The 14,133-nt window shown below is 32.8% G+C and overlaps 1 protein-coding gene across 1 annotated transcript in view; it reads right to left on the bottom strand.

The window, feature by feature from the left end:
- The window catches only part of LRBA (LPS responsive beige-like anchor protein), a 723,035-nt gene that overhangs the window by 588,296 nt on the left and 120,606 nt on the right, over positions 1–14,133 (bottom strand). Inside the window, exons 11-16 of the mRNA XM_024764049.1 lie at positions 12,589–12,697; positions 12,126–12,278; positions 8,008–8,176; positions 5,669–5,748; positions 4,310–4,372; positions 2,349–2,446 (exon numbers count right to left, since the gene is read on the bottom strand). Coding sequence (XP_024619817.1) covers positions 2,349–2,446; positions 4,310–4,372; positions 5,669–5,748; positions 8,008–8,176; positions 12,126–12,278; positions 12,589–12,697 — 672 coding nt within the window. The remainder of the gene's footprint in view (positions 1–2,348; positions 2,447–4,309; positions 4,373–5,668; positions 5,749–8,007; positions 8,177–12,125; positions 12,279–12,588; positions 12,698–14,133) is intronic.

Raw genomic sequence — 14,133 nt, 5'->3', positions numbered from 1 at the left:
ACCCAGATATACCATATGCTGGACCATAAAGCAAGTCTCAATAAATTTTAAAGGATTCAAGTCATACAAAGATCCTCATAGACCAAAATGAAATTAAATTAAAATTCAAACAGGGACTTCCCTGGTGGTCCAGTGGCTAAGACTCCACGCTCCCAATGCACAGGGCTAGGGTTCGATCCTCTGTCAGGGAATTAGATCCCACATGCCACAACTAAGAGTTTGCATGCCGCAACTAAGACCATATGCAGCCAAATAAATAAATAAATATTTTTTAAAAAAAGAAAAGAATCCCATGGCCAAGTTAGCATAGGAAGCCCAGGAATTAATGATTAAAAAAAAAATTAAAATTCAAACATAAAAAGATCTCTGGAATATACTTCTAAATAACATGGATAAAACAAGAAATGAAAAGAAAAAAGTATTTCAAACTGAATAAAAATGACATTAAACTGAAAGTGCTTAGGAAGAAATTTAAAGCACTAAATACCTATATTCAAAAAGAAGAAAGATACCAAAACAGTGACAATGAATAAATTTGATTAACCTCTAGCCAGATTGATTTGGAAAAAAGAAAGAAGAAAAAGTATTAGTGTCAGAAATGAGAGAGGTAAAATCACCACAGGCTTCTCAGATATTTAAATGAAAATAAAGGAACAACTTTATATCAATAAATTTGACAGTTTAAATGAAACAGACAATTCCTTGATAGATAGAAACTTACCAATACTTATCAAAGAATAAACGGATAACCTAAACAGCCCTATATCTATTAAGAAAATTGAATTTGTAGCTAAAAACATCCCTACAAAGAAAATTCCACTCCTAGCTAACTTCACTGGTAACTTTTAGCAAACACTTAAAGAATAAATAATAATAATTCCATACAAACTCTTCAAGAAAATTAAAGAGTAGGGAATATTTCCCAAATCATTCTATGAGGTCAGCACTTACTCTGGCACTTAAATCAGCAGACTTTGAATATAACAAATTACCCTTCATAATGTGGGTGCCTCATCCTAACAGTTGAAGGCTTTAATAGAAAAAAAGAAAGGACCTCCCTAGAGGAAGAGGGAATACTGCCAGCAGACTGCCTTTGGACTCAAACTGCAACATCAACTCTTATCTGGGTCTCCACCTGCCAGCCTGCAAATTTTGGAGGCTTCCACAATCACATCAGCCAATTCCTTAACATAAATCTCAATATCCCTCCCTCCATCCGTCCCTCCCTCTCTCTCTCTCTCTCCCTCCCTCTCTCTCAGGCATACGCACACACACCCATACACACACCCTTTTGGTTCTGTTTCTCTGCGAATCTCTGAAAATACACTCCTTAAGTATAATGTATAAAGTCATCTTCTATCTTACAGAGAATAAGTACTGAAAGGTAACAAATAAAAACTTTGTAATAGAGGATTGATATGGGAAATTTATTATAACTAAATCAGTAAATTAGTTACTGTAGCTGATCATCCAGCAAAGTAGCTGTTAAACTTTTGTAGCCCAAAAACCTTCTCATTAAACGAAAGATTTAAAAAAAAAGTATTTTCTTTCGTTACGATGATTGTTGCAGACTGAATGTGTGCTCCTCAATTCACATGTTAAAGCCCTAAGCCCCGCAGTGGCCGTATTTGGAGATGGGGCCTATAAGAAATCAATTAAGATTGAATGAGGTCATAAGGGCGGGTCCCTGATTCGACAGGATCAGCGTCCTTATAAAAAAAAAAAGACTAAAGAGCTTGCTCTCTCTCTCTTTCTGTTCGTGCACACACACAAAAAATCATGTGAACACACAACAAGAAGGTGGCTGTGTACAACCCAAAGGGGAAGCCCTCACCAGACATCAACCCTGCTGGCACCTTGATCTTGGGCTTACAGTCTCCAGGACTATGGGAAAACAAATTTCTGGTGTTTAAGCCACCTGCTCTAGGGTATTTTGTTAAGGCAGCCCGAGAGGACTAATACAATGATGATTTGGAATTGGGGTTGGAAGAGGTTATGTTTTAAAGGGAAGTTAGAGATCATCTCTCGGATCACAATTGAATATTTTTGTTTTAGGACCTAAAGATAAGTCTTCTGAAGAATTCGACCTTACAATAGCAGTATAATAGCACTAACCATACAAAATACTGGAATGATTTGCCTGATCTGTCCTCACATACTAAATAGTAGTAACACAGCCTCTATATTTAAAGATTTTTTCAAAAAACGTAAGACATGAAATAAAAAGCTCTTATATCTTAAATCATTTTATAAGATCCAGTAATAATTTTCATATCTAAGAATTTGTCATTTCCAAACTGATCTCTTCTATTAAATATATTAAAATTCTTGAAATGTTAAACTCTTACCGTAACCCATTCCTTTGGTCAAAAGCAGGTATCATAGAATTAGGATGTTCTGACATTAATGCAACAAGCAGCTGTAGGACATCCATTAGATTGTCATCCTAAAATTATTTTAGAATTTTTTTAAATAAAGAAAAACAACTTATTTGGACAATGACTATTTCTCAAACAATGAATTTTAACTTAAAAAAAAATAAGTAGACAGCTATACGAATCCACTCTTTTTAAGCAAACATTCTTTACATACGCATGTTCACCTGCATAACTCAAAATACACACCACCAAATAGTCAAATAATTTCTTAATCAAAGATATAAAATGTCTCTTATATTGTATCAAGATTTCCTAAAATATATTCCATTGATATAACAGATACTGATTTACAGATTTTTTTTTTTTTTTAAAGGAAGGATTATACGGCAAGAAACTGGGCAGTGGGGAGGAAGGACAGGTTGTTCTTTTTATTACAGCAAGACATATTGAAGCTTTAATATGCTAATAGATGTTGTGATATGCTGGTAGTGCTGGGGACAACATACTGTGTATCACTTTCTAAACTTATTTAACTAGGACCACTGTGCACTAAGCCTCTCAAGATACTAGTTCTGAAAGAAGACCTTTTGGGAAATGATAACTGGATAGTTTTCTTATATTATCTGTTGTTAGTATTAAAGATATAGATGATCAATAAATGCTTATTGTGTCAACATGCTACTGTGTATGGTATAATTTGATAACATTTGCATAAGAGCACAGTAGTAAACACATATGAGTACTGAAATCTAAAAATTTCAGGAAAATCCTTTACAACCTCTGTTGCATATCATTAGGGCCTACTTGGGCATTATAAATCCAAAGACTAAAGGGAAGCAGCAGTTAGTCACCTCTATGGTACCCTGCCTCCAGGTTTCCATTCACTGCTTTTGAACTTTTGCTGTGGAAGCTACTTGAATATTTAATTTTCAATATGCTAAGTAAATGGTCTAGAAGTAGGGCACTGAGCCTTTGGAAAACTGTTATTTGAAGGACCTGAAAAATCCCTGATTTAATAGTTTCAGACAAAACAGATCACTGTGACTTCAAGTTTCTCCCTTATGAAATATTTTGGTCCCTAAGGGTCAAGAAAATCTAAAAATAAAATAGAATATCCTACTCAAGAAGAAAAAGAAATCACAATCATTAATGTTTGAGTCAAATATGATCCAATCAGGAAATTTAACCCATTCTTTTCTGCCCCAATTAACAAAGATAGGTCCAAACCATATCTCTCATCTATTAATGATTTTAAAAGGCACTATATCATGCTGTAACAAATATGTGAACTCAGAAAAAATGAATTATAACACAGGAATGTAAATTATCATATACATGCTGTGCTTTATATGAAATTAATTTCAGATTCTACTTATTTAAAACATGTTTAATCAGATTATTTATTTAGACTATATCTGGCATATATTACATTTTTGCAATGCTAAAAAATAAAGGAAAAAACTCCAGACATTTCAACCTATTTATTTTCAACCTCCTTTTCAACCATATAATTTTAACTCAACCATAAATGAGTTGTTTGACTTAACGGTATTTGATTATACAAAATCAGTGGGAAGACTTATGAATTTAAAAGTCCAATCATTTTTTAGTCATTTTCATTATCTATTTTTCCATTTCTTACAGTGGTTCCTGGAAATAAACTGAAAGTATTCTTTGGTATAGTTTATTACTAGGTCAATGAGATCTAATTTTAACACTTTTTAAAAGCCTTTCATGATTATTCGCAAAGGCATCTTGTGGTAATAAAGAATATTTAAATGAAGATTGCTAACATTTAGTTCCTAGATACTAAATACTCTCCATTATAGTTACATCATTAATGAAAGATTTCTTTAACTATTTTACTTTTAAAAACACGCATCATGCAACTTCAAAAAATAAAATCCCAACATATAAAATTCAAATGTTACCTCATGCATAGTGAGTAGATAATTAAGAATGGCCTGTAGCTCATCTTCCTTTACTCCAGAATCCTTTAAAAACGTAAGACAAATATCTTATGCTTACATATATAAAACTTTTTTGAAAACGGAAATTATACACACAGATTTCTCAACTTGGTGAGTTGCTATAAATATAAAAAGATAATGTAATATAAAAATCTAAATTTAAAATAAAATTTTGGGGAAGCACTAAAGACATGCAGTATGCAACACAGTGTAGAAGTCAAAAGAGATCAGACATCAGTATCCTGTTTTTGGCACCTTATATGATAACCTATCTAGTAAAGCTTCAGAATCCTGACATAAGAAAAATAATAATTAAAAACAAGTAAAAGGGTATTACTCAACACCTATCACTCCTCTAAATACAGAAGACAATTTTTCTGTTTATTTTTTTCTATTAAATTTGGACAGTAAAATGAATAGTTTCTAAAATTACCAAGTTAAAATGTCAGGTACTAAAAATTGAGTAGTAATTTCACTGGGAAAAATACTGCACTTTTAAATATGAATGCATTATGAAAATTTTCAAACTACTGTATTATTAATCATAAAACAAAGCTGAAATCTCAAAAAAGAACAATAAGAACTAGGAAACAAAACACACTAGGAAAGAATAGAAACAGACAATTTAAAGGTTAAATTTTTTAATAAATGGAAATAAGATATCTGACTCTGAAAGATATACTAACAGTTAGGTCCATTTACCATAACATTATGTGACAGCTAATAAAGCATTAAATTGTAAAGAATAAGAAATAAAATGATATAGGAAAATACTGAATAAAACACTGGCAACAAATATACTTATATATTGGCATCTTATAAAACCAAAACACCATCCTTAAAAATAATATTAAATTTTACTTTACTGATAGTAGAATGAAATGGGACAAAATGTAATCATTTCTATCTGGTACATTTATATAGGAAAATTATTTTTCAAAATCTGAATGTCAGGTACAAGGAATCTCTAAAATTGAAACCTCCTTGAGGAGCTCTGTTGACTACTGTATCACCAGTTCTAAGAATAGTAGAAGTAATGGAAACTCAGTAAATATTTGCTGAATGGAAAAATGAATACACCTGAACTCCAATATAAATTCATATAATACATATTACGATTATCAATTTCCAATTCTGCATTAATGTTTATCAATTATATGCCTACAGAGAAAAAACAAACAAGGAAATAAATATCTTTAAAAGTTTTTTCCACTGTGTAAACCTATTAATAGAGCAAAGAGTAAACAAACCAAGATTGTATTTTATGTGAAATTTTAAGTTCAATACACACATGCTATAGGGTAAGAAATATGAACTCACCTTCATCACTAATTGCTTAATGAACATCAACAAGAACGCTCGTAGAGAAAGCATTTCTTTTTGATTAGGTCGTGGTCCATCTTTTAAAAAGACAAACACATACACAGACACTGAGTATTTCAAAAACCTCAAAGTTAAGTATAAAATTCTCATTCCCAATAGTTTTTCCACCTATTTATAAGAAACATAAGGTCAGTTTCCTGAAGAGTTTAATGCCTCTAGAAGGACGAGCATTCAATCTCACGTGCAATTGTATATACAATGCTCCAAATGTACAAAATGGGTTATGTAGAAACTACAATGAAAATGTTTGTTTTTGGGTAAGGTCAAAGGAATTTTAAAACATAAAAATGAGGTAACAAGTTTATACTTAGTTTTAAAAGACTCTCTTGGAATGTTACTATGGTAACATAAGTTTATAAAGAAAAAAGCAAAAGAAAATCTAAACTTTATATGTGAATTTAGTATGAAAAAACTTTTTTCTATTGAGACCACTGTATAAGCTAATACAAAAGGCTCAAAGTATACCTCAACACAGTATCGTTCATGAAGAAGGGAAACATTGTGTTGACCTCCTCTGACATCTCCTCCTCTTCTTGAGAAAGTGCTTGGTCACACATGGCTCACATTAAAGTCAATTTTCATGTCTCAAACATACAATTCCCAAGTAGAAAGCTTGTAGAAAGCTTTTGAAACCAAACACCCATTGTCCTAAGATCCTAATTTAAGTACTTGTCTGCCTCATATTTTCTGCAATTTTCCCCCCACTAATCACTATTTACAGCTAGCTCCTGGACCACCAAAGCATAGGACCACCATTACCTTGAACAGATCAATTAAAATAGGAAGAAAATTGTTTAAAATTTGTTCCACATGACAATTCCTAGACAAAGAATAGGTTACAGAGTTACAATACAATCGCAAAGTTTGTCCAGCTCTCTCACTTGAAGTATAAGACTTTCCCAAGGTCACTAATCAGTTATAAAATCAAGGCCAGAATATAATACTAACACCTAGGACAGTACATGACACACCTACAGCACCATGAAATAATCAGCAGAAAATTATAGCCTAGTTCTAGATCTGCCACAACCTCTCCAGCTTAAACAGATCATGTAACTTCCATATGTCCTCATAGCTTTCTAAATTATAGCTAGCATATTGTCTGAGAATAAATCGAGTTTATTTTGAAAGGGATAGAAAAAGTATTATACAAATATGAAACCTCGTCTTTGTAAATCATTGAACAACCAAAGCCTTTGAGTAAAATCAGAATGTATGTTGTTAGACTCTCCAGCATCTATTTCCTGATTTCAAGCAACAGCTCTCAATTTTTATAAAGGGATTGAACCCATCTTCACACTCACACCATGTGTTTTGGAGGTAAGAAGGGCCTCCATGCCTGGGCAATCTGAAGAATACCTGCCACACAGATGGACAAACGAGCCAACGAGCAACAAAGAGACTAAAAGGAACTTATGCTGGAAATGCTCAATACAGGCAGATGCTCTTTTGCTGGATTTAAATTTGTGAGGATGTGAAGGCAGAGTGGTTGTCTGCCACTCTAAAAAGAGAGAGATTATATGAAAAAAGCCAACACAGAAGAACTGGGAAATTGAGGGAGACAAACTGGGTCCAAAGGCTGTATTTTGAACCCCTGTACCAAGTCCTACTGAAACTACCAGTTTATATGAGCTGGTTAACCCTCTTTTATGATATAAGCCAATTTGAAGCAGGTTTGGCAATACTTAAAACCAAAAGAGCCACCATTTGTGAAACTTTTTATTATGACCCCTTCCAAGAACTACTGACATGATCAATGAACACTATCCTTCCAGTAATTTCGTCCTGATTATATAGGAAAATAATTACTGAAATTCTGTAGTTTCATTATATTATTTATTAGAAGCAGATACTCCTGGAAAAAATCTCCATCTCCCAAACAACACTGTTGTCAATGATTCTCATTGGGATAACTAGACTCAACATCAATACCAGTGGCTAATATAGAATTTCTTCTCATTCTCAATGCCTTAAAAATCATCCTAGTCATATTTGCCCTCAAACAACTCATACTAGCAAAAGTACCATTCTTCTATAAAAGTAGCGAGTTATTAACCTCTGGCAACCACGATTTAGGACAAACTATTAAAATTATCAACGAGATTTAAAATTTTACCATGATGAGATTTAGGAAAACTTCCAGAAGAGTGTAATAGTATTGGGAAAGACAGAAAGAGACAGAAAGAGAGAGAGAAAGAAAAGAAAAGAAAGAAAGAAAAAGAAAATCCTGATTTGCCATATATATATATATAATGTAATATACAGAGATGATATACCTAATCCTTTTGGGGTGATACCACTCCGATCCTGAGGATTCACTGCCCAATAGTAGTACTTCAGTGTATGCATGATGAGAAGCACTGTTCCAACTCTCCGAATGGCATTATATATGTTGACTGTACCAATGAATTCCGTAGACAGATAAGTATAGAGTGTCAACTGAACCTAGAGAATCAAAATGAAGAGCTCAAATCAAAGAAGCTGACCAGCATTTTACCTCTGTTTCCAGGAATACCCTCAGCTGCTCTACTTGGACCATACTTGTTCCAAAAAGCAAGCTGTTTAGCTTGATAATAACATTCATGTTAACAGATAACACATATCCACTGACACATACAAGCACACATACTCCTTATAAAATAAAAGCAGGCAAATGCTTCTTATACAGTAGCACTATAAAGTAAACACCCCCAAATATATCAAATTTTTGCAGCACTATTCCATGGAAAAAACTGGTTTCTATTTAGCAATCAGCAATTATTCATGAACTTATGTAACTTCTTTAGAACAAACCTACTACTTATGCTATGTATAGTTGTTTTCAAAAGCTAGAAATTGTCTTTGTTTTAGAGAAAATTGTCTCTGTTTTAGAGAAAATTAGCAGCTGGAATAACTCAAAAGAAAAAAAAAAGAAGTAGAAGTAACAAAAAAATTAAGAAAAAGTCAAAAGAAAGAAAATCATATAAAAATATGTAAAGCCTACCTTAAGAAATATTTATTAGAAAAATAGGATTCTGTTATAACAGCTTATTACTACAAAGACTGTAATTATAAAATTATAGTCTCTAAAATTCAAAAACAATTATACTTTAGTACTCATAATAGCACAAAATAAGGACCACTTTTGGTCTACTTTCATATCAAAATCAAGAATACTTTATAAACTAAACAATACTAAGTACGGTATTAAATTTGGCCAAAACCCACGCTACCCCTGATCATTCACAACTGAACATTTATGTTACCTTCCCAGACACTGAGGGCATTTTCATTTTTAACCCTGAAAGATAAAAATTAGTTGTGTATCTTCCACATGCCCTATAAACAATCAAGGTTAAATAATTAGGGAGTCAATCAGTAATCATACATGGTAAAGAGTGGCAGATTCTGAACCACTTAAAATTGAGGCTTGGAAGATGCTTGTAGTTTAGAAAACCACAAATATGCTATAATCCACAGACTTGCTGAAAGATAACATTACTTTGATGTAGCCACTGCTGTTCAAATAGATAGGCCCAGCTTACTTGTCACTGAGGATACATAGCACTTTCTACGACATGGTTCAAATTCTTAACCATGCTGTTTCAGTCATGCAGAAAATATTTACCTCCACCTCTATGTGCAGCACTGTATTATTGAAAATACAGTGGCACAGACACTGTCCCTCAGTAGCTGAAAATCTAATGGAGGATATAAAAAATACACAAATTTAAGTGGAAAAATAAAAGGTAATAAAGACACCTCACCTACTGAAACATAAGAAAGGTCATGTGGCAATAAGCAAGTGCCATACAGCTGTTAAATACTATTAATTCAGAGGCCAGAGAAATTATTTTAGGGTAAGCTAAAACAGTCAAGAAAAGTTTCACTAATAAAGGCAGTATTAAGGTAGCCTTTGAAGATGAGTAGAACAATAGGTAGACAGAACAAAAGAGGAAATTTCAAACAGGGAAAACGGTGGATCATACAAAAAGTTTCGCCAATTCTAGAACAACCATCCTCATTCTTGACTGTGCATTAAAATACCTGAAAAACATTTTTAAAATACCGATGTCTGGGTCCTGTCCCAGACCAATTAAATTAGAATCTAGGGTGGAGGGAGTGGGATTCTGGTTTTGTTTTGTTTTGTTTGAAAAAAAACAAAAAGCCTCTCCCAACTAATTCTATAGACAGCCAAGATTAAGAACCACTGCTCTAGGATAACCTTCTGTACCCACCTAGACATTGAGGACAAGTGAGTTTTTCACAAAGAAAGCCTAGAAAGAATTGGCGTGAAGACCTAATGCTTTATTCTGAAAACAACGAGAAACCATTACAAGTTTGGAGGCTAAGAAATGATCTGATGAGAGTGATATGTTAAAAGCATAATGGAATTCTGGCAAAGAATGATAAATTAAGATATGGAAAAGTGGAGAAAGTCAGTCTACCGAGAATGATACTATAGTTAAAGAAAAATGAACAGGATTTAACAGCAACATATTGGAGACCTCAAGATTATTCATATTCTACTTATGAATAAACCTTTCCTCTTTCACTCTTTATATAATCTAATAACCACACAAATTACACACTAACATCTGTCTTTCCCATTACACCTAAATTCTATGAGGGCAGGAATCAGATCTGTCTTGCTCACCACTGTATCCACAGTGCCCAGCATAAAGCAGCCACTCAGCAAATGAAAGACTGCTACCTACAAGAAAATTCATCTCTCTTCTTAGGTCATTTCAAAGCCTGTCTCTGAGCAGATCAAACTTAAATAGATATTATAAATGACTGTGAGCACCCTTTTCCAAAAGCAAAGATTGATTCATACAATCATACCCTCCTCAACTTTGGTAACCAGAGGTGAATTTACCATGAAGCTAATGAAGCTTAAACTTCATGCCCACTCATCTAGACATGTTCCTTCCAAGACCCTAAACCTAATTTTGCATGCAGTACGTTGTATTCTTTTTCTTAAAAAGCTCCTTCCTCCCCCAAACTGTATGACCTTCAGGTCAAAATAAACTTTGCATCTGCCGTTTGTTATAACTACCTTTATAATAAAATTACATATAACCCCTCATGGATACACAAAGCAGGAGGTTGAAACAAAAGTTAACTTTAACATTACCAAATCAACTGCAAATTCTGAAGAGGAAATTAAAGAAAATTATTAACAAGGAAAAGGTTAAGAAATAGAGTGTAATAATATGATGGACTTAAGGAAACGATACAATGAAAATTTTTAAATATTCCCCTACAAGTAAGTATCTCATAAGAAGAGGCTTTTTGACCACTTCAGAAGAGGCCCAAAGCCTTACAAATAGGCTGCTTAGTAAGACAAAGAAGTGTTTAGTAAAGGTTTAAAAAGTAACTTGAAACAATCCTTGAAAAGAAATAAGACTGAGGGTCATAGAAGAGAAAAAGGTCAAATTTGAACCCAGAGATAAAAAGCTACAACCTCCAGCTGCCTCCTTTGATTATTTCCAAATGGCAATCAGAGTCAGCAGCTGTTTTTCTCCTTAACATTTGAAAAGAGCAGCTGAAACTAAGATACTATGACTCCAGAAAAGCAGAAAAGTCTGCAGACATTTTTTTCTGACAACTAGAGTAAGTATGTGTTATTCCAACCTGAACGATGGTAAACGCTTGCAAGTGAACCAAAAGAGAGAGGGGGAGAGGGGAAATCAAATTTTTAGGATAACTTAATAGAACATTAGGATTTATCAAAGGTTTTATTTATATATTTTATCACAAATTCACTTATGTTCACTTAATGTAATTGATTTGCTGTTACAGTACTAAATAAATTACTGTGTAAAATATAACTGTATTTAATAATTTGAATTAATGTGAAATTAAAGTGATTAAATGTGAACTGTATATCATGGAAGCCTTCAAGAAACGGTGACATTTCAGCTGTTCCTGTAAGAATTAAACTCAAGAGCTCATCAAGTTGGTGGAAGGAATATGTGTGTATAAGAGGGAGAGAGAGCACAGTGAGTATGTATTTATATATATGTATGCATACATACATATGGATACATAGATATATATGTATGTATATTTGCAATAGAACAGAGCTACAGTTGATAGGAAACATTATATTTACACTGGAACTATCCAACTTTGGTTTAGTAAGTATAAATCAAAGTCTCTCTCAAATAAAATTTTATTTAACAACAGAAAATAAAGACTATAGCTTTTTTAAAAAAGAAATACTGATATTGCTTTAGGAAGGGAGGGAAAAAATACTGACTTGCAAAAGTATATTTAGTCAAAAAATGCATTCCACTGAAATCTTACATAATAGCATGTAAAAGGATAAAAGAAAATCCTCGTAATTATCACTCTTCTCAAGTACAAAAACTTACTGAACATATTAGCACAAAATCAATATATGTATTACCTTGGCTGGGGTATGAATCCATATAGCTGGGTTAAGAAGAATGTGATCACACAATTGTTTGAGTAGGGGCATCCCATTCTGCAGATTACTCAGATATTTTGAAAATGCAAGGCAAAGTTCAAGTACTGCTCTGCTGACATGGGATTTGGAAGACTGCAGAGGAAGATATTTCAAAGGTCACTACCAACACAAAGCAAGGTAAGTAAATTAAAGACTGTCAATACCAGAAAAAAGTAGGTCCACAAATTATATGCTCAAAGTTAAAGATGCCATGAGACTCAATACCACAGTTCTCTAATAAAGCAGTGGGGGCAAGTTAAAACAACAAAAGGTTATTTTAATTTAGGTGATTTTATATAACCAAGGAGACACACTTGCAGACAGAATTTCTCAACCACTTAGGAGACTAAGTTTCATGGCCTGCAAATTAAGAATCAAAAATGTAACGCATTTGATACTTTACCTTTTCAAGACTATATCCTATTACCAAAAAACCCTTGCAGGCAAGCATCTGCTCTTGCATAGCAATTGAGTTCTTCAACAGCTCCATGATAAAAGCCAGCAAAGTTGAACTGGAATAAGAAAAAAGACATTGGTTTGAAAAAGCATATTCTATTTTTAAAAAAGGGGGGAGGGGGGGTTAAATAGATGCAGTCTTTCATCCATCTTAATAAAAAGTTTCTATTCCAAGGAAATTGACACTCTACTAAAACTGCCTCCAACATTATTTTAGGACTAAAATTTAATGGAAGATTAGGATTTATTACTCAAATATTTAGTTCATGTCCTTTATCACAAATATATTAATAAATGAATCACTTAGAAACAATATGAAAAACATGCATGAAATAGAGCAAAATTAGGAATGTCCAAAAACAAGTAATAAAATGACTAACATAAGTATATTAAAGCCCTGAAGAATGGATGTAACTTAGATGAGCAAGTGTATTCAATTTTGGAGGGTTAGAGGCCAAATAGAAGGAAAAGATGTGGAGCAAACAGACTAGGATAGATAGCCTCCAAATGTGTTAGGGCTCCAAACTGGCCTAATTTGAACAGAGCATAGGGTTCATAAAGGGGAAAATAAGAAAGTAAAGCTGTAGACAAACTGAAGTACTTGAATAATAATTTAAGAATTTTGTGCATTATCCCAACAGAAAAATCGTAAAGTAGTAAGATTACAGCCATGCTCCCAACCTCACAACTTGTAGATACTCAAAATAGAATGGAATAAGGTTGGCTGTTAGTCCTTCTCAAAAGTCTTGACAGATTCCCACAAAGAAAGGGAGAACAGCCAACCTCCTCTACAAAAGTACTTTTAACTGTCAGCAATTCCAATAATGGTGAAAAGTTAATAAAAAAAAGAGAAACTGAGCCCTCTTATAAAGGTTTTAGACCAGGATGAAAAAAAATTTTACGAAGTAGCAATATGTCAAGAATAATATTATTTTAAAATTTTTAAATGTAGTCAATAATAGCTTTGATACATAATTCCTTTTTAAAAAAAGTCATTCCATTGCCTAAAAATAATCTGGAAAAATTATTACATCATTAAATATATACATTGGTAGTAAACCTCAAGTCGCACATAAAAGTAGAAATTAGAAAGAGAATTTCAAAAAAGGAGAATGAAAAACATTAAAATCACTCAAATAAACATAATTACTTTATTATAAATAGATTCACTAAATTATACAGCCATGAAAAATTCATTTAGACACCCTTTCCAACATTGTAATAACTTGTCCTAGAATTCATGTCTCTTCCTTTTCTACACTCAACACTACAACAAGGGAGACAAAGGTGCCAAATTTATGATCTAATTTTTAAAAACCATATCACTTATTATGTAACATAATCAAAAATTTTTAGATTTCAATTACTTACTAGCAATCAATAATAATTAAATATGGAAAGATGAATTACCATAAGAAATCACTACTGCATAACCATTTAAAATATTTTAAAACTATATTTTAGACAAAAATACATACATTTCTGATAAACC

Source organism: Neophocaena asiaeorientalis, unplaced genomic scaffold (assembly GCF_003031525.2).
Source record: "Neophocaena asiaeorientalis asiaeorientalis breed wild unplaced genomic scaffold, Neophocaena_asiaeorientalis_V1.1 scaffold594, whole genome shotgun sequence".
Lineage (NCBI taxonomy): Eukaryota > Metazoa > Chordata > Mammalia > Artiodactyla > Phocoenidae > Neophocaena > Neophocaena asiaeorientalis.
The sequence above is the reverse complement of the archived record's forward strand: the minus strand, read 5'-3'. Positions and strand labels throughout refer to the sequence as shown.